This window comes from Geotrypetes seraphini, chromosome 16 (genome assembly GCF_902459505.1).
Source record: "Geotrypetes seraphini chromosome 16, aGeoSer1.1, whole genome shotgun sequence".
Classification (NCBI taxonomy): domain Eukaryota; kingdom Metazoa; phylum Chordata; class Amphibia; order Gymnophiona; family Dermophiidae; genus Geotrypetes; species Geotrypetes seraphini.
Window position 1 is genome coordinate 17,617,949 of NC_047099.1, and position 21,143 is coordinate 17,639,091.

General features: G+C 40.6%; 1 protein-coding gene across 1 annotated transcript in view; it reads right to left on the reverse strand.

Moving 5' to 3' along the window:
* Positions 1–1,324: 1,324 nt before the first annotated feature.
* LOC117349752 (olfactory receptor 8D4-like) overlaps positions 1,325–21,143 on the reverse strand; it is a 36,023-nt gene continuing 16,204 nt past the window's right edge. The window contains exons 3-4 of the mRNA XM_033923342.1: positions 4,495–4,558; positions 1,325–1,519 (exon numbers count right to left, since the gene is read on the reverse strand). Of these exons, the coding sequence (XP_033779233.1) occupies positions 1,325–1,519; positions 4,495–4,558 (259 nt within the window). The remainder of the gene's footprint in view (positions 1,520–4,494; positions 4,559–21,143) is intronic.

Sequence of the window (21,143 nt, forward strand, 5' to 3'; positions counted from 1 at the left end):
AAATGATTGATTTTATTGATATTTTGTCCTGATTTCTCTAGGTTATTCCTTTAGGATGCATGGGAGGATTATGTTATTATGCAATAACACAATCGACAAACTACACAAGGGTACTCTATCTATAAAGTAACTCAAAAGGGAGTATAAATCTTAACTACCATTAATATGCCCTTATGTACTAAAAATTTTTCTGAATTTTACGTAAAGCTTGGAGCAATGAGATTGAATTAGAACATAAGAAGTTGCCCCCGCTGAGTCAGACCAGAGGTCCATCTTGCTCAGCGGTCCGCTCCTGCGGCGGCCCATCAGGCCTAGTGCCTGAACAGTGGTCCCTGATTAATTTTATAATTTACCTCTAATCCCATCCCTATAATCTACCTTTACTCTTATCTGTACCCCTCAATCCCTTTGTCTTCCAAGTACCTATCCAAAGCTTCTTTGAACCCCTGTAGCGTGCTCCTTTTTATCGCATCCTCCGGTAGCGCATTCCATGTATCCACCACCCTCTGTGTGAAAAAGAACTTCCTGGCGTTTGTTCTAAACCTTTCCCCTTTCAATTTCTCTGAGTGCCCCCTTGTACTTGTTGATCCCCATAATTGTAAAAATCTGTCCCTGTCTATTTTTTCTATGCCCTTCATGATCTTGAAGGTTTCTATCATGTCTCCTCTAAGTCTCCGCTTTTCCAGGGAGAAAAGCCCTAGCTTTTTCAGTCTGTCAGTATATGAGAGGTCCTCCATGCCCTTTATTAGCTTAGTTGCTCTACTCTGGACCCTCTCAAGTACCTTCATGTCCTTCTTGAGGTACGGCGACCAGAACTGAACACAGTACTCCAGGTGCAGGCGCATCATAGCACGATACAGTGGCAGGATGACTTCCTTTGTCCTGGTCGTGATACCCTTCTTAATGATACCCAACATTCTGTTTGCTTTCCTTGAGGCCGTAGCACACTGCGCCGACGCCTTCAATGTTGTGTCTACCATCACTCCCAGGTCTCTTTCAAGGTCGCTCACCCCTAGCGCTGATCCCCCCAGCTCCAAGTGGTGACGCTGAGGATCCTGGAAGACTTCAGAAAAATTTTTAGTACATAAGGGCATATTAATGGTAGTTAAGATTTATACTACCTTTTGAGTTACTTTATGGGAGGATTATGTGGCATTACTGCCCCTCATATCCTAGTTTCTTCTTTTCACGTTTAAAACCTTTCCAGCACAATCTGTGCATCTGCGTATCACAGTGTCACAGATCACGCTCATAGCCTGTCATTTAGTGAAAGAGTCATGCAAACAGCAGACACAGAGTTCTACAGTTCTACTGTCAGATGGTTTCATAATTGTTGTGTAATATGCAGCTTCTTATCTACATAATCCCACAGCCTGAGGACAATTTCTAAATTTGCATTCCTAGAGTTGGAGTCACAGTGGAGCATCAGCATCATGACAGATACAATCTGATACTGTTTTCCATAGTCACAATCACTGCATTTTGCATTGTTTTTTTCGGGACTGATAACAACTCCAGACTACAAGGTGTTCAGAAAAGAAATCCCTGAAAAAGTCTTAACACCACGAAAACCTTCCTCTTCCCATCTTCCTCCCGACTCACCGATACTACCTGATCTACTCTTTACTAGAAATGACCAATGATCTTCTTTTGTAATCCGCCTTGAATTGCAGAATAGAAATCTCTAATGTAATGTAAAGTAAAATATTTGCAGAACTGAAAGAATTCAACTGCAATTTAGAGCATGTACATGTGAGCCCCTTCCAAGTTCTGCTCAGGTTGATACATTGGATGTTTCTAGGAAGCATTTACACCCTCTCTATGGCCTGCCTAACCTTTATGTAGTCAAAAATAGCCAACAATTTTTTGTTGCTGCAATACGTAATCATACCCAATCTGTATCTCTTAAACAATTATACTCATAGTCAGACATGCCACCGCCAGCAATGTATAATTCCAAAAACGGCTGTATATTCATCATCTGTACTGCTTTGATGTTAATCTCATGAATAAATAAATCCTTTTTATAAATATTTTTGTTTGGTATCCTCTAAATTCATGTGAATAAATAATATAATTTCTTATAAAACATTCAAATAATTTAGCTTAGGGATCCTTTTATCAAGCCGCGCTAGCAGGGTTAGAGCGTCGGACATTTCATCATGCGCTAACCCCCAAAAAACTAACACCTGCTCAATGCAGGTGTTAGCGGCTAGCATGGCAGGCGGTTTAACGCCTACCGCAGCTTGATAAAAGGACCCCCTTAGTGTCTTAATTTATGCTTTGTGCATATCTCTTGATGTTGGGAAGGGACTGGCTGACATGTTTCGCCACTAGGCTTTTTCAAGATCAGCTCCCTCTTTGTAAACAACCGCGTACCATCCCAAATTCAGTACTTTAATTAAAGTATTTTATGCTTCCTATTGAAGTTGGGATGGTGCGCGGTCATTTACAAAGATGTCCGTTCTGAGCTTCTGGGAGAACAGGATAGAAATCGAAATAAATAAATAAATATCAGACTAGGGGAGTATGTGGTGCAGTGGTTAAAGCTACAGCCTCGGCACCCTGAAGTGGTGTGTTCAAACCCACATGACTCCTTGTGACCCTTGGCAAGTCTCATTATACCCAGTGGCATAGTAAGGGTGAGCAGCGCCCAGGGCAGTGGAGCCTCTTCCCTGCCGTTCACGTACTCCCTTCTCTTTCCGCATACCTTTATAACCTCCAGCTTGAGCATCATGCCCACATTGGCCTTGGCTCACCTTTTGATGTCACTTCCTAGGCAGGGGTCCTGGAAGTGATGTTAGAGAGAGCGCCCCAATGCAGGCAGCAACCTCACGCCGGGGAAGTAAAAAAGGTATGGGGAAGGCAAGGGGTGCACGCAGCAAGGAGAGGAGTGTGTGTGTGTATTTTGGGGGGGGGGGAGACTGAGGGGGGCAAGAGGGCACCCAGGGAGGACCATCCCCCACCCCTTACTGCACCACTGATTATACCATTGCATATGCTCTGACTGATGAGATAAGCACCTCAAAACCTACCTGAATCCTTCAAAACAAAATGGCTACAACCCCCCAAATGATCTCCAGGAAGATTGCCTCTTCACGTAAAACACAGTACTGCAATACAAGAAGAGACTCAGAGAGAGTCTCCTCCTGCCGTGACATAAAATCCAGAGTTAGAAAAATGGAATGAAATGATAAAAGATTCTAGGATAATAAATTACTGAGGCATTCTCAAGTGCACCAAGGCTGGCCTTCCAACAACCATCAAATCTGAAGCAACAATTTATTAGAAAGTGAGCTCCCGACAGAAGTTTAACAAGAAGAGAATGGAACAAGTCCCTGTAATATACTGAGCTGCAAATTGGACCAAGCCGTATTACAGGACCCCCACATGAAAAAAACCCATCTAAGATAATGGGATCCTACTTATGCTTTCCCTCAAAGGTAGTATATATAATTCAGTGCAGAAAACGTAAAAACAAGAATCAACTCCTACAGGGCAAATATTTCTTACATTACAAAGCAAAGGTGACACCTCTGTGAATAAGCATTTTCTAGGACTACTTTTTGGTCAGAATACTAAGAGGAAATGTTAAAATAGTTTGACTCCAACAACAAAGGGCACATTATACGAGAGGCCACTGAAAAGTTCTCAACCCAACTAAGAAGAGAATGATGTGGAGCTATGCATGAAATTTACAAGTTATTCCACACTTTTCTTGACACTTTTCATTTCATTTCATCCTATGTCCTTTCATTGCAGAGTTTCCTTTCAATAGAAAAAGACTTGACTCATACACATTTATACTATGTAGGTATTTAAATGTCTCTATCATATCTCCCCTCTCCCGCCTTTCCTCCAAAGTATACAGATTGAGATCTTTAAGTCTTTCCCCATACGCCTTATCATAGACCACACACCATTTTAGTAGCCTTCCTCTGGACCGACTCCATCCTTTTTATATCTTTTTGAAGGTGCAGCCTCCAGAATTGTACACAATATTCTAAATGAGGTCTCACCAAAGTTTTATAGAGGGGTATAAATACTCCTTTTTCCTACTGCCTATACCTCTCCTTATGCAACCTAGCATCCTTCTAGCTTTCGCTGTCACCTTTTCGACCTGTTTGGTCACCTTAAGATCATCATATACAATCCCACCCAAGTCCCGCTCTTCCGTCATGCACATAAGCTCTTCACCCCCTAAACTGTACCGTTCCCTGGGGTTTTTGCGGCCCAAATGCATGACCTTGCATTTCTTAGCATTAAATTTTAGCTGTCAAATTTCAGACCATTCTTCAAGCTTCGCCAGGTCTTTCTTCATGTTATTCACACATGTTTCATAAGTCTCCCACCACACCAATCCCTGCCTTTCCCCTTCAGATTTGGAATGATTTTAAGTTGTTATGTTTTTTGCTCATATTGTCCTAAGTAGAGGAAAAAGGTTCTGGCTCCTCCTCTATTGTTCTCATGTTATTATTTGATTCCTGTAATTACTTTCCTTCTTTTGAGAGATTTGTTATTGTACACTGCATTGTTTTGCTTTTTAGCTTTAAGAGTGCTATATCAAGAAATAAAAAAGATATCAACTCATTTTCCATCTTTTTTTTTTGTTTTATTTCTATTTATTACCTTTAGAGTAGTCCAACATGGCAGCCACGCTACTTTATCCTAATCTGTAAGCCGAAAGGTCAGGTCCCGTCACTTACTTTCTTGGCAAGCAGCTTCTACATTTCTGGTATGAATAAATTAGGAGCATTTAAAACGCTCGCTAGTCCCATCTCGGCTATGATCCCTGGACACTCAGAGCTTGTTAATTTTTTCAAGTAATTTTACTGTGTAGTGCAAATGCAGTCTCAAGATTGGAAAAGTATACTTCAGAGAGTAGAGAACATTTCAGTGGGTATTCTTTACATAGATGTGATCATTTTCTTTTTTTAAAACTTTATATTTATTGAAATTTCTTTTTTTTTTTTTTTATAAATTCTTTATTCATTTTCAAAATTACATTAAATGTATATATATTCAATCACATTAACAATAAATATATCATTTTACATTTCTAATTTTAAATTTCTAATACACAATACAGGAAAAATAATTAAGGGAAAGGGACTTGTATACTGCCTTTTTATAGTTTTACAACCACACTCAAAGCGGTTTACATATATTTTCCTTATCTGTCCTGGTGGGCTCACAATATGTCTAATGTACCTGGGGCACTGAAGGATTAAAGGGCAAATTATATAAGAAGTGCCCAAAAGTTAGGTGCCTAATTAGGCACTGTTTAGCGCGATTCAAGTAAAATTGGGTGCTGTTTAGTGAATCGCGCTGAGCGGCACCTATTTCGGCACCTATTTTGGAGGCTGTCAGCATAGCTATTGCTAGCGATCAGCATTTTTGGTTGCCCTAACCAATGTCAGCAAAGGCCTATGGGACATTATATCAATCTGACTCTGGAATGTTGATGCAGAATATATTATAGAAATAGGCTTACAGAAAAGCAATATTCATAATAGTTACAATTAAGCATTACAATTAATGAGAGAGCAAAGCAGTTTCCCTGCCTTACAGAGTCCAGAAAGAAGCGTTAAGTTCCAGGGAGAGGCAGAGAGAGAGAAAAAAAAGGGTGATGGGGTGATGATCTAAGCTTCGGGTTCCCGAGATAGAGAGAAGGGATAGAGAGATAGATAGAGAAAGAGATAGATCCCTCTGTGTTGCAGAGAGGAGGCTTTTATAGCTTGGAATCTTATTCTGAATATAGAAACTATTGTATTTCCCAGTATCTTTCTGTTTATAATTTGTAAACTGTTTGAAACAATGGTTAGTTTAATTGATAAGAAAGGCGTGATACTTGCAGGCATGGTAGATGGGATTAGTTTCTGGCTTCTTTGTCCCATTCAAGCAGCCTATCTTCTTGATAAACAATCCAGTCTGGCTGGATGATTAATGTATGTGAATTCTGTGCAGGAGCCCAGAATTCTGCATCAACATTCCAGAGTCAGATTGATATAATGTCCCATAGGCCTTTGCTGACATTGGTTAGGGCAACCAAAAATGCTGATTGCTAGCAATAGCTCTGCTGACAGAGGCGCCCAATAAATAGGCCAGCTCTAGGCACAACTAAAAGTTAGGCGCCCATGCGAGCGCTTAAGCACACTTAAGAGCAGGGATTCTGTAAGATGGCGCCTAACACGTAGGCATGACTATGCCTAACCTACATAGCGCCTATTTTTTTGAAGGCCGCCTTCATTTTTAGAGGCGCCTTGTTACAGAATCGCGTTTTCTTGATAGGCGCCTATGTTTCAATCAGGGCTGATTAAAAAGCCTAATTGAGCTTGTTATTCAATTTAGATAGGCGCCTATCTATCTGTTATTCAATTTAGATAGGCGCCTCTGAAATAGGTGCCTACCTTTAGGCGCTTGGTTACAGAATTTGGGCCTAAGTGACTTGCCCAGGGTCACAGGGAGCAATTCAGGGTTTGAGAGCCCACAATCTAAAGGTGCTGAGGCTGTACCTCTAACCACTGTGCTACACTCTCCTCCAATAATATCAGAAGTGAGCCAAGTCTAGAACAATGAATCCATCGTGACATCACTGAGGAGGTTGGTTCTTATTGGGTGAATGAGGCATTATGACATCAGGGAAAGGGACTGGGACTTGTATACTGCCTTTTTGTAGTTATATAACCATATTCAAAGTGGTTTATATACAGGCACTTCAAGCATTTTCCCTATCTGTCCACAATCTGTCTAATGTACCTGGGGCAGTGGAGGATTAAGTGACTTGCCCAGGGTCACAGAGATCAGCATGGGGTTTAAACCTAGAACGTCAGGATTCTGAGGCTGCAGCTCTAACCATTGCCCCACAGAAAATAAAAGAACCAATAAATTATAAGATTCCCATAGTCCCCAAATATGGCAGAGAGAGGAGAGAAAATCAGAAGGTTTTGATAAGCATAAATCTACAATAAGTAAAGGTAACTGAGTCACATTCAAAGTGCACCATAAATCCCTAAGTCTGCTCAACATGGCCAATTAAGGCCGTCTTTTACTAAGGGGCGCTAACCGATTAGCGTGCGCTAATCGATTTAGCACGCGCTAAACGCGTGCATTTTAGTCCAACCAGCACACCTTCAAATGGACTTTCTAAAGAGCTTAGCTGCTGACAGTCTTGATTTCCTACTTATGACTTTTTTCAAGGCTACATTCAACTCTTTACTTCTCAAACTATAAATCATAGGATTCAACAGCGGGAGAGTGACTATGTACATTGCAGTTGGCAACTTGTTCAATTTCACAGACTCCCTGGTCTCAGGGTTAACGTACACTCCTATTATAGTCCCATACGACAGAATGATGATGGTTAGGTGGGAGGAGCAGGTGGAGAAGGCTTTGCTTTTCCCCTCTCTAGAATGGATTTTCAGGATGGTGGAGATGATAAACACGTAGGATGTCAGAGTTAGGAGAAAAGGGGTGAAGACTGAAAACACGGATGTAACAAAATTCATAGTACCGATGACCGAGGTGTCTGTGCAGGAAAGTTTCAGCAGTGCTGGGAAGTCACAAAAGAAGTGATTGATTATATTGGAATCACAGAAAGAAAACCGGGAAATAGCAATGGTGTGTGGCAAGGACTCGATTAAACCTCCTGTCCATGTGACAGCTGCCAGAAGAGCACAGACCCTCTTACTCATGATGGTGGGGTAACGTAGGGGATTGCATATCGCAACGTAACGATCATACGCCATGGCAGTAAGAAGCAGAAATTCTGCTGCAGCACAGGTAGAAAACCAGTAGACTTGAAGAATGCATGAATTGAAAGAGATTGTATAACTCTGGGTCAGGATCATGATCAGTAATTTTGGCATAGTGACAGTCACGGACGAGATGTCTAGGACAGATAAGTTGGCCAAGAAGAAATACATGGGGTTGTGGAGGTGTCGATCAACGCATATTATGAAGATAACGAGGAGGTTCCCCAGTACAGCCATGAGGTAGAGGAGTGAGAAGAGAGTGAAGAGAGGGAGCTGCAGCTCTGGGAATTCTGAGAATCCCAGAATCAGGAATTCAGTTATACTGCTTTGATTCATCATTTCTCTGTATTCATCTTACGTGAGGCCCTAAAACAAAGACAGATAGACAGAATACATAAAAAATAGGTAAAACTGAGACCAAAGAGAAATAATAATATTTTCCACCAATTGTTGAAGTGTGTCACACAGCTATCCCCTGCTCTGACTGGCAGGTGGCGTAGCTGTGCCAATTCCTGACCTGTCGGCGTGGCTTCCTCAGGAAAGAGGAAGGCTTTTCAGGTAAAACAGACCTAGGCACCTGCCTAGTGCCAGGCCACACTGAGATACTTTGCCAAAAAGGAGACACGATTCAGATTTGTTCAAATTCACATACTTAGGCTTTATTGAACAGGGGGTCTGAATACTTTCAGCCACCCTCATGGAATGCAAAAATTAAGCATAAAACAAAAACAGCATAGAGTTGTCAGAATGGCTTGAGCACCAAGTATAAGGAGCAGAGGTGGATATACTTTTTAAATACAGTGATACCTTTTGGTTTAAATGCTGAATTAGAGTGGGGTTCCCTGATCTAGCTTTACTGGGAGGCGGGCTCTTGTTTACAATTTAAATGTAGAATATACGGTTCCAGTTAAATGTGTTACTATCTCTTTAAAACCGGAATGCCAGCCCGTGACGCTGTTGCCACATAATCGCGGGTGTACAGTGTACTCGGGTTCGGCTCTATTTAACTCCTGTAATGAATGCCGCCGCCATCTCTATAGGTAGAGTGGTCGTGTTTGCTGGCGTTTTAATATATGGTAAGAAATGGAAGGCTGTTTTTGTGACTTATGTAAATGAATATGGGGCACTTAGAGAGCTATAATAATTTATATATTTTTTAATGTGAACTTTTGTTGTTTCCCTAGGGGATTATCCTTGATAAAGCTAGTCCATAGCGAAACATGTCGGTATGACAATCCCTGGGCCAGAGACCACATGATAAAAGCTAAGTATAGCTTTTTAAAAAAATATTGAAATAAATATATATAAAAACTATAAAAACAAAAGCATAAAAACAATAAGTGATTGAATTAAGTTAAGATAGGACCCGATGAAGACTTTGACACGTAAAGCTTGGGGCAATGAGATGGTATTGAGCCCTAAGTGGTGCCGCTGAGGATCCTGAAGAGCAGTAATTAAAATATGTATGCATGAGGGCATATCAGGGTGGTTAAATATACGCTACCTTGGGAAGAACGGTTATTGATTTGTGTTGGTTGTGTTATAGTATAGATTCATTGAGCACCAAGTATGGCATACAGTTCCAGTTCCCTGGACTTTCTCTGCTTTATAGATAGTCCTCTTCACCAGGACTCAAATAAACAGAAATGCCATGAAAATAAACTTCCAAACAATGAAAACAAACTGCATAAACAAAGCAGATAAATGGAGTAGCAAACTTTAGAAATAAAATTCCAGGTTTTCCAGCTAACCAAGCTGGGTAACATGTCCAGTTTCCAGCTTCCTAGGCTCATTAAAGGAAAGGTTTTCCTTCTCTCCCTAATCAGTGACACCTGGGCTCTGGTTACAGAGAGCCAGCACTCATACGCAGCTTAGTGAGACAGATTCTTGGATCTCTTTTAGCTTATGGACTAATCTCCATTCCCTCTGGGTGATAGTCAGCTTCTGGACACACTTCAGCTGTGTCCATTGCCTCCTTTTTTCCAGCAGCTGGTGAACTTATTCTGATATGGCACTCTCTGCTGGATATTCTTAGGCTCATACCTTTCCTGCTCTACCTCACTGTCTGAGGGGTAGTCAGCCAATTCCCTATCCTTACTTTTAACCTGGTCAGCTCTCCTGACCAGGGACCGTGCTCTTCTTTTATCCATTACAGGGACAAAGCTGGCTATGGGTTTGTCACAAGTGGTACATTACCAGGACAAAGCAAAAGTGAAACCTGTCTTTTATTTTGTTCCTTGCGACCAAAGAAATGGCTTTGAGATACCTGGCATGATTTACCAAAGATAATGAAGGATATCAATTATATTTGTTTTATCCTGGTTCTTCTAGATTAATCCTTCAGGAAGTGGGTTAAGAGTATGCATTTGTACTGCCTTTTAGTTTTTGGCTTGTCATTATAAAATATTGAGCCTGGGATCCTTAGTTTAGAAGTCCCAGTTGCAAAATACATGTTAATACTGGTGTTAAGAACATAAGAATAGCTTTACTGGGTCAGTCCAATGGTTCATTAAGCCCAGTAGCTCGTTATCACGGTGGCCAATCCAGATCACTAGTACCTGGCCAAAACCCAAGGTATAGCAATATTCCATGCTACCGATACAGGGCAAGCAGTGGTTCCCCCGTGTCTTTCTCAATAACAGACTGGACTTTTCCTCCAGGAACTTGTCCAAATCTTTCTTAAAACCATCTAGAAAGGTTTGGACAAATTCCTGAAGGAAAAGTGTGTACGCATTATTTATGAATTGATATTAAATCCATGGGCATTGACTAACTCAAGACATATTCACTGACATCTTAGCTTCCAGATACAGGCTCGCTCGCCAAAACACCCGTGGCCCGTGTTGAGTCCAATGCGAGTTCACTTTGTATATGTTACTTGGGTTGCCATTAAAATGCAGTTCGTTTGAAGACCTTGGCTCATTCTGCTTCTCCTTTGGACATTTACATGTGTATATCACAAGTATGAGTATTTTGAAAGGGGGTGTGATATGGACAGGGCATAGACAGCCTTTTCCAGGAGGTCTTACGTGTACAAATAATAAATGAACACTTAATATAACCAATAAACAACACAATCCAAATAATAATAAATTTAACATAAATAATACTCTTTCCTTCGTCGTTTAAGATCCCCCCAGCAATACCCATCATACCTGAGAATAGGCATCAGAAAAAAGATAAGTATTTACATTTTCTTTAAACTTATCAACTGAGGTTCCATTTTTTAATGACAGTGGCAATGAATTCCAATATTTAGGACTGTTTATCGCGAAGATTGCATCTCTGACGTGTTCGTGTACTATTTCTTTATATACAGTAAAACCTTGAATTGCAAGTACCTTGGTTTGCAAGTGTTTTGCAAGACAAGCAAAACATTTTATTAAATTTTAACTTGATAAACATGCAATGTCTTGCAATACAAGTACATACAGTATTTTGTATTAAAGATTTGGGGTTGTGGAATTGTCTGAGTTTCCATTATTTCTTATGGGGAAATTCACTTTGACATACGAGTTCTTTGGATTACAAGCATGCTTCTGGAACGAATTATGCTCGCAAACCAAGATCTGACTGTATTATATTATATCATATTATAAGTAGTTGCTTATTAGTTTCTACCTGCTATGTAAGGTGTCAGCAAACGTGTTAAATATAAGTTCTGGAGTGTCCCTTAGGGATCACCTATTTCTCCATTGTTGTACAATCTTTTTATGACTCCGTTGTCCAATGTTGCTCTGGATTTCAGGGAAGTGTAATTTGCTGAATGGCAACACCAGTCATTATAAATAGTAATTTATTGTTATTCGCAGAAATCTGACTTTTTGCTCTCATTTCCATACCAAATATCACAGTATCATAGGATAATGCCACTGGGTTATCTAATAAATTATTAATTTGGTCCCAAATTGATTTCCAAAAATTCATAATACATGGGCAATGAAACAATAAATGATCTAAAGTTCCTACTTCTAGATGAGAATGCCAACATCTATTAGACAAAGAACTATCTCATTTTTGTAATCTAACAGGGGTCCACAACGCTCTATGCAACAGAAAAAACCAAGTTTGTCTCATAGATGCTGACAGCGTACATTTCATCCTCCAAGACCAAATTCGTGGTCATTGAGATGCAGTAATTTCATGCTTAATCTCAATGCTCCAAATATCTTTTAAACCAGTTTTTAATTTCTTTTTATTAAATCCACATATCATTTTGTACCACTGGGCGGCCTGGTGACCCAAGAAGTCTGTCTGAAAACACAGAAACTCCATACTATAATGATTATTAAGGTTTTTCCAATCAGGTTGCTTCAGTTGCAACCATCTAAAATTATCTGAGTTTCTAAGACCAAATTTATGTTGCAATTGTGAAAATTCAAGCATAGCACCATTAGAAATAACATCATCCAATATACGTATTCCTGCTACCATCCAATGCTTCCAGACTAGCCTTTCTCCGCCAATTTGGATCTTGGAGTTTACCCATATAGATTGATTTGTAGATTTATAAATTGGAATAGTTGTTAAATTGCTTACATACCGCAATGTTCTCCATGTATCGGCTAGTATGCTATTATTCTTACTGTAGCTAGGCATTTTGATACTGAGCACATGGCACAGATGCAATGGAGACATGAGTTGCCATTCTAACCATAACCAGTCAAGGAATTTTTTCCATGAGTTCTGGGAGGACCCCAGGGCCGCCATCAGGGCAGAACTACAAGTCCTGCATTCAGGGGCCCGGAACTGACAGGGGGCCCGGGCTCCCCCAGGGTCCTAGGCCACAGTTCTTCAACCGCCGGTCCGTGGACCGGTGCCGGTCCCAGTGGCGTACCTAGGGGGGGGGCGGTCCGCCCCAGGTGCACAGGAGAGAGCTGGATGGGGGACCCGCAGAATTCAATACATCTCGAGCCGCGAGGCTCGTCTTCTGTTCCTACCTGCCCTGCCGCTCACATATAGCCGATCGGAAGTGTTCCCCGATGTCAGCGCTGACATCGGAGAGAGGGCTTAAGCAAAGCCTGCCCTCCGACGTCAGTGCTGACGTCGGAGAATACTTCCGGTCAGCTATTTGTGTGTGGCAGGGCAGGCAGGAAACAGGAGACAAGCCTCTCGGCTCGAACTCCGTTTTGCTGAGAAAGTTGCAAAGATGGGCTGGGAGGCAAACGTGGAACACAAAAGGGGGAGGGAGTGCATTTTGGACACAAGGCACGAACTTGGGAGAGAGGAAGGGAGGGAAAGAGATGCTGAGGTGGGGGATGGAATGGGTTTTTGGACCCAAGGCACGAACTTGGGAGAGAGGAAGGGAGGGAAAGAGATGCTGAGGTGGGGATGGAATGGTTTTTTGGACACAGAAGGCATGGACTTGGGAGAGAGGAAGGGAGGGAAAGAGATGCTGAGGTGGAGGAGGGAATGGGTTTTTGGACACAGAAGGCATGGACTTGGGAGAGAGGAAGGGAGGGAAAGAGATGCTGAGGTGGGGGAGGGAATGGGGTTTTGGACACAGAAGGCATGGACTTGGGAGAGAGGAAGGGAGGGAAAGAAATGCTGAGGTGGGGGAGGGAATGGGTTTTTGGACACAGAAGGCATGGACTTGGGAGAGAGGAAGGGAGGGAAAGAGATGCTGAGGTGGGGGAGGGAATGTGTTTTTGGACACAGAAGGAATGGACTTGGGAGAGAGGAAGGGAGGGAAAGAGATGGTTGTGTACACAGGGAATAGAAGAAAGGAGAATTTTTGGTCATAGGGAGGGAGTGAGGTACAGATAGTGGCATACCAAGGTGGGGGAGGGTGGGGGGGCAGTCCGCCCCGCCCAGGGTTTACGTCCGAAGGGGGTGCACAGCTGGCCACCCTCCAGTGTTCTCCCTAGGCCGGCAAACTGCGGCTCTTTAGCCACTTGAGTGCCACCGCTGCCATTGGGAACAGGCTGGCGCCAAGTTCTCCCTGCTTTTCCCTGTGGGGCCGACCAACTCTCGCCACTCGCGTCAATTCTGATGTTGGAGAGGATGTTCTGGGCCAGCCAATCGCTGCCTGGCTGGCCTAGAACGTCCTCTCCGACGTTAGAATTGACGTCGGGTGGCGAGAGTTGGTCAGCCACGCGGGGAAGAGAAGCAAGGCGAACTCGGCGCCGGCCTGTTCCCGATGGCGGCAGTGGCAGCCTATTCCCCAGTGGCGGTGGCAGTATTTTCACAATGGTGGTGGCATAGGGGAGGGCAGGGAGAAAGAAAGAACGGGGGGGGATAGGAAGCCAGAAAGAAAGAAAGGGGGCAGGGTGAAACAAAGAAAAATGGGGCACAGAGAGAGAGAGAAAGACAGACATACAGAACGAAAGAGAAAGAAAGAAGGGAGCAGGGTGAGAGAGAGAGAAAAACAGACATACAGAAAGAAAGGGGGTATGGAGAGAGAGAAAAAGAAAGAAGGGGCAGGGTGAAACAAAGAAAAAGTTTGTGGAGGGAATGAGGTCTGGAGGAGATGAAGCATACAGGAGGCTGAAAGAAGGGAAGAAATATTGGATGCACAGTCAGAAGAATAAAGTGCAACCAGAGACTGATGAAATTACCAAAGGTAGGAAAAATGATTTTATTTTCAATTTAGTGATCAAAATGTGTCTGCTTTGAAAATTTATATACGCTGTCTATATTTTGCACTGTGGCCCCCTTTTACTAAACCGCAACAGCGTTTTTTAGCGCAGGGAGCCTATGAGCATTGAGAGCAGCGTGGGGCATTCAGTGCAGCTCCCTGCGCTAAAAACTGCTATCGCGTTTTAGTAAAAAGGGAGGGGGAATATTTGTCTAGTATTGTATAGTATTACTGAGGTGACATTGCATAAAGTCATCTGCCTTGACCTCTTTGAAAAACCGCAGAATATAAATGATAATTAACATTTTCTCTGCGTACAGCGTGCTTTGTGTTTTTAAAAAATTTTATTGTTGGTAGATCATTTTGACTTGGCCACAAAGGTAAGGGGGAGGGAGGGGAGCTGCTGAAAGACATCTAGTAATCCTTGCAGGCTTGACTGTGCAGGGAATTATTTTTGTAAAATCATGTTTTGTTATGTGACTGGCATTATTTAGACTTTAATTTCTATGAATGAATAGAATGAAAATGATATAAATTACTTGCTTGTTTTTATGTGCGTGCGCTGAAGGAAAGTGGAGAGAGAGTGGGCTGAGGATGCTGAAGGGAAATGGGGAAGAGAGAGTGGGGAGAAGATGCTGATTTATAAATTGACAATTGTACAGAATATTGTTTCTTTTTTATATTCATCCATAGCTGCATGTTAATGATGTGCTCATATGCACTTATTTATCATCATAATATATACATCATCATTAACATGCAGCTGTGGATGTGTAAGGACAGGCTGAGGAGGATGGATGGGAAGGAAGGAAGGTGCACATATCAACATATCGTACATTTTTAACATGCATGATGCAGCTATAGGCAAGCTGAGGAGGATGGGATCATACAGATGTGTATGTTCAGATATGCGCTCAGATGTGTAGTTTATTAAGATGTGTAGTTTATTAAGCTTACAGTATTTATAAAAACTCATTTAATACTTGTTACAAAAAATATTGTGCAATTGTGATCTACTTCTGGCCTACAAAGGTCAAAAGAAATCCTTAACTGATATTTTACATTCAAAAGTGAATTATAGCTACTAGCACTATTATTTATTAGTTATTTATTATGCAGATGTTTGTTAGTTTGTTATTAGTTCAGTATTAGACATATGTTAGTTTAGAATATATAGGTATAGATTAGTTTAGTTTAGGTTAGGTTAGGGCCCTGCTTAAAGAGTCTACCTTGACGTGGTTGCAGGCTTACAAATCTTTTGGTCAAAGAGTGCGGCGACAGAGAAAAGTATGTGTGTATTCGGCCCATGGAAGAAGGGGGGGTTGGGGGGGAGGAAGGGGTGCGTGGGGAGCCCAATAGGATTGCTCAGTAAGGGGCCCAGAAATTTCTGATGGCGGCCCTGGAGAACCCAATAGATACCTTGGCGTAAAATATAGGCTTGGTGGTACCTATAAAAATTTGGAAAATTTACCCCCCACCTCTGAAATTGACCTTTGTAAAGATACCAAAGCCACTCTAGGAGTTTTACCCAGCCAAATAAATTTTAAAAGAATGCTATTTAATTTTTTATAAAAGGACCCTTGAAAATATAATGGTAAGATACCCATCTGATAACAAACCACAGGTAAAATCATCATTTTAATAGTTTCATTGCCCATTTATTATGAATTTTTGGAAATCAATTTGGGACCAAATTAATAATTTATTAGATAACCCAGTGGCATTATCCTATGATACTGTGATATTTGGTATGGAAATGAGAGCAAAAAGTCAGATTTCTGCGAATAACAATAAATTACTACTTATAATGACTGGTGTTGCCATTCAGCAAATTACATATAATTGGAAGGATTGGAGGAGATTAAATTACAACTTCTGGTGTAATTCTTTATGCCATATCTATAAAATGGAAAGGTTTATTGCATTACAACGGGGAAATTTTAAGAAGTTTCAGGATGTGTGGAAACCATTGACAAAGTATTGTAAAGATTAATTTGAATTTGTTTCCCTTATATTTATCAACTTAAGGTATAGGGAGGGGGTAAGTTTATTGTTATATGTTTTATATGATAATGGAATATATGGGAGGGAGGGATGGGAAAGGGGAAGGGATAAGAATTTATGAAATATATCAATGATTGTTTGTAAGTGATGTATTTATTGTTAATATGAATGAATATATTTAACACTTAATGTATTTTTGAAAATGAATAAAGAATTAATAACTAAAAATGGATTTCAGGGAAGTGTTATATGCTAATGATATTTTTTTTGTTTGTACCAATTGATTTGATGCTAGGCTGCCTTTTTACTCCCATAATTAATAGCATTAATAATATTAAAAAGGGGTTGTCATGCAACATATTACCAGCAATTGGAAAAATTATAATAGGCTTAAGTACACATTTTGGTGGAATTCGCTATGTCATATTTATAAAATGGAAAGATCAATTGCCATACAAAGAGGGAATTATAATAATTTTAAAAAGATTTGGGGACCATTAACAAATTATTGTAATGAGTAGACATCATTTTCCAATGAAAGTGTATTTATATGTAGGGGGAGGGTAGAAAGTTATTTTTTAAGATCTTTTTTTATAGATAGTAATACAATATGTATATGATATTTTGAAGTAAATTACTTGTGGGAAGTATGGGTGGGGAGGGAATAAATTTATCTATGTAAAATCATAATTGAATGAATTTCAAGTGATATGTAAAAGTTTAATATGTTGTAATGTTGTGCACTTGTTGTAAGATGCAAAATGAATAAAGAATTGGAAAAAAAAAAAAGTGGACGTCAATGCATCACGTAAAGTAGAATACAGATAACACCAAATTGTTTTGGTTTGTTTTAAAGTCTAACTTGATTCCTGATTCTTTGTCTCTTGATCCTGGTCTCATACTATAGGCAGACAGCTCTTCTAGAGCAGTGGTCCCCAACCCTGTCCTGGAGGACCACCAGGCCAATCGGGTTTTCAGGCCAGCCCTAATGAATATACATGAGAGAGATTTGCATATAATGGCAGTGACAGGCATGCAAATCCGCTCCATGTATATTTATTAGGGCTATCCTGAAAACCCGATTGGCCTGGTGGTCCTCCAAGACAGGATTGGGGACCACTGTTCTAGAGTACTGGGAATAATCCTGGACTCTTCATTAAGCATGGAGCTTCACATCAATTTTATGTTTAATTCGCTCTTACTTTTATACTGACCATTTTAGAATTCCGGTTCAATTACTAACACTTTCCAACTGGAACTACTGTACCTCTTCGTATTTGGATATTTTGTTAAAAGTGGTGCCAAAGCTGATGTTGATCCAAAAATACTGCAGTTAAGCTGATTTTTGGTAAACCGAAGTTTGATCAGGTGACACCTTTGCTGTTTCAACTGCAATGGCTCCCTGTTAAAGTTATTTTTAAGGTCTGCAGTTTTGACAGATTATTCCCCAGTCTTTCTAATTTAGTTCAGTTAATTGACACGACCAAATATGATTGTGATAATAACTGTTTAATATTGGATTTTCTATCTGTAAAAAAACATTCAACTTAAGTTGTTTGATAAATCATTCAACTTTTGTTCAGTGAAAATTTGGAATTCTCTGCCATATTTGGGATATCTTAATGCTGACTATCAGTGCTTTCAGAAAGACTTGAAATTACTACTACTACAACTATTATTAATTATTTCTATAGCGATACCAGATGCACACAGCACTGCACAGAGTCAGAAAGAAAAGAGTCCCTGCTTGTAAGAGCTTACAATCTAAACAGCCAAGACAAACAAACAAACAGGATGTCATGGATACAGTTAAGGTGAACCTGGCTGGGTTGAAAGGCTGAAGAGTAGGGTTAAGGATTGAAGGCTATATCAAAAAGGTGGGTTTTCAGTCTGCTTTTAAACAAGGGAAGGAGCTTGATGGACAATTCTCGGGTAATTTATTCCAAGCATAGGGGGCAGCTAGATGAAAGGAACGAAGTCTGCAATTGGCAGTGGAGGAGGATGGCAAAGCTAGGAGCGACCTATCTGAGGAACGGAGTTATCTGGGAGGTATGTAAGGAGAGAGAAGCAAGGAAAGATATTGAGGGGCAGCAGAATGAACACATTTGTAGGTCAGCAATAAGATCTTGAACTGTATGCGATGACAGGGTTTCGTAACTAAAGTGTGCCGGACATTGGCATGCCAATAATTGGGCGTAGGACGTATGTGCGCTGCTGGTCCTGCCACTTTAAACCAGTAAGGTTACTGCTGTGAGGGGGGTATGGGGGAAGCTACCCAGTACATGTAGAAGTCCTCCCGCTCTCTTGGGGGGGGGGGGGGGGTTGGAGGGGTGAACCTCACCAAGTACACTGAAAACTCTCATTTTCTGTTCAGTTTTCAAAGTTCAGGAGTTTTTCAGTGTAGTGGGGTAGTTCCCCCCTAGCCACCCAACGGGAGCGTGAGGACTCATACATGTAGTGGGGGGTTCCCCCCACACCCCCTCACAGCGCTAATGTTACAGGTTTAAAGCAGCAGAACCGGCAGCGCACATACGTTCCTGTGCACAATTGTCGGCATGTCTTTATCGGAACATTTTTGTCCTGCACTCAATTGATGGGTCACCAATGACAGATAGGGAACCAGTAAAGTGACTTAAGGAGAGGGTTGACATGAGCGCAGTGAGGTTGGTAGAAGATGAGTCGTGCAGCAGAATTTTGCACAGAAATCTTAGCTATTCATTGAATCTTTTAATTTTTGATTGTTAACTGTAGTAATTCCTGAAAGTTATGTTTAGTTCCTGATATATTATGAAGGGCCGCAGAAAAGTTCTCAGCCCATTCAAGATGTGGAGCCATGAAACTTATGTCATTCCAAACTTTTCTTGACACTTTTTGTTTCAATGACAGGAAACAAAATGAAAAGTGTCAAGACAAGTGTGGAATAACTTGTAAGTTTCATGGCTCCACTTTTTTTTTTTTTTTCTTCTTGGTTGGGCTGAGAACTTTTCAGTGGCCCCTCAAACCTGCTTTGATCATATTTGCAGGGATTAGATGGGATAAAACTGCATATATAATATGACATAACATAACACTTTCCTTCCCTTTTGAATATCTAAACTGTTGATTTGTGCTGATGTTCTTTTAAGGTGTCACTGGGTTGGTTCTGAGCTATTCTAAATACCATTTCAAAACCTGCAGTGGAAACTCTGTCCTAGATCCCGTATCTATCTCATAAGGTTAATTTGTGACCTTTTATCCAAACATATGATAAAATAGAGATTACTTAGCTGATTCAACCAACTTATGTCTCTCATTCCCTTAATAGTCTCCTATCACCTTTTAGTCCCCTCTGTGTGTCTGTCATAATTAGATTGTAAGCTCTTTTGCACAGGGACCATATTTTGAATGTACAATATACAGTACCTGTTAGTGCTATAGAAATAACAACTTGTTATTGTTCTTTCAGTGACATCTGAAGAGCACACATCTATTTTTCATCCAGAAAACATCTTGTTACAGTAGCTCCAGAATTATCATTAAAAGAAAGAAGAAAATGACAATCACATTTAGAGAAAATATATTGGCAAACTATATCTGAAGATGAATAATATTGCAAGATGAATCTACTGTATAATGAAGAAAGATCTGACTCCTTCACTTACTTTCTTTGTCAGTGGATCCTTCATTTCTGGAATGAATAACCTGATGAGCTAGGAGTGTTTATGTTGGCTGAAAAGTCCTTTCGGGATCTGGTCCCTGGACACACAGACCTGATTATCTTCTGAATATGTTGTTTAATTTAATATAGTGGAGGAATGTACATAATTATTGACCTTGAAATTTTAGCATTAAATCTTAGCTGCCACAGTCTAAATCATTCATCAAACTTTGCTAGATTGCTCCAATTTTCCATACCTTCCAGAGTGTCTATACTGTTGCAGAGTTTGGTATTACCTGAAAAGGGCGAATCTTTTCTGATATCCCTTTCAAATTATTGCATACAAAAACATTGAACCAGATGAAGGATCATTCCCTACAGCATCCCACCTGTAATACTCTTTTCCTCTGAATGTTCTCTGTTTACCACACTCTTTTGTCACCTCCCATCACTCAAGGAGTGTCAATCCACCAATCTATTTGGAAGAATTAATGATATTGCAATACATCAAAATTTTAATAAAACTTGAAACTTGAAAACTTGAATATCGCTGTAAACAGAAAAATCACTGCATTTGGGGCAATAGCCACATAGATGAACAGGAACATGTGGAAAACATAAGAGTTATCAGATCCCTTTTCTTGTCCCTTGTAGATCTCACTGCTAGTCGATCCGATGAATATTGTCTTCCACATTTTCCCTCTTCTGCACTGCAATGCTTGGCAGACATCGTTGGGGGCTCCAATTTCTCTCGTCATTCCTGTTCATCTATGTGGGTGTTTACAGTGATATTCCATTTCCTCCTAATGGGTTGGTGGATTGACACTCCTTTATAGAATCTGGTCCTTAAGGTTTTTAAGTTGTAATCTGCTTTGTGCAGCTTGCAGTTGAAAAATGATATGGAGGGGCCTTTTCAATATGACGTCTAAATCTGAGTTTAGATGTTTTGCGGAAAATGCCCTAAAATCCAGTAGTAAACATGACCGTTTTCAACACAAGAAAATGTCTATTCTTTTTTGCTTCGAAAATGGTCAGAAGTTTTTGAGCTCAGTGCATCTTTTTGAACCATTTCAAAAAACAAGTCCAAAAGAAAAATGCACAAAAGAAGCCATTGAGGTGTGGCCATCTTTCTTAGCAGCCTGGTCATACAGACATCTCAGTAGAGTAGGTA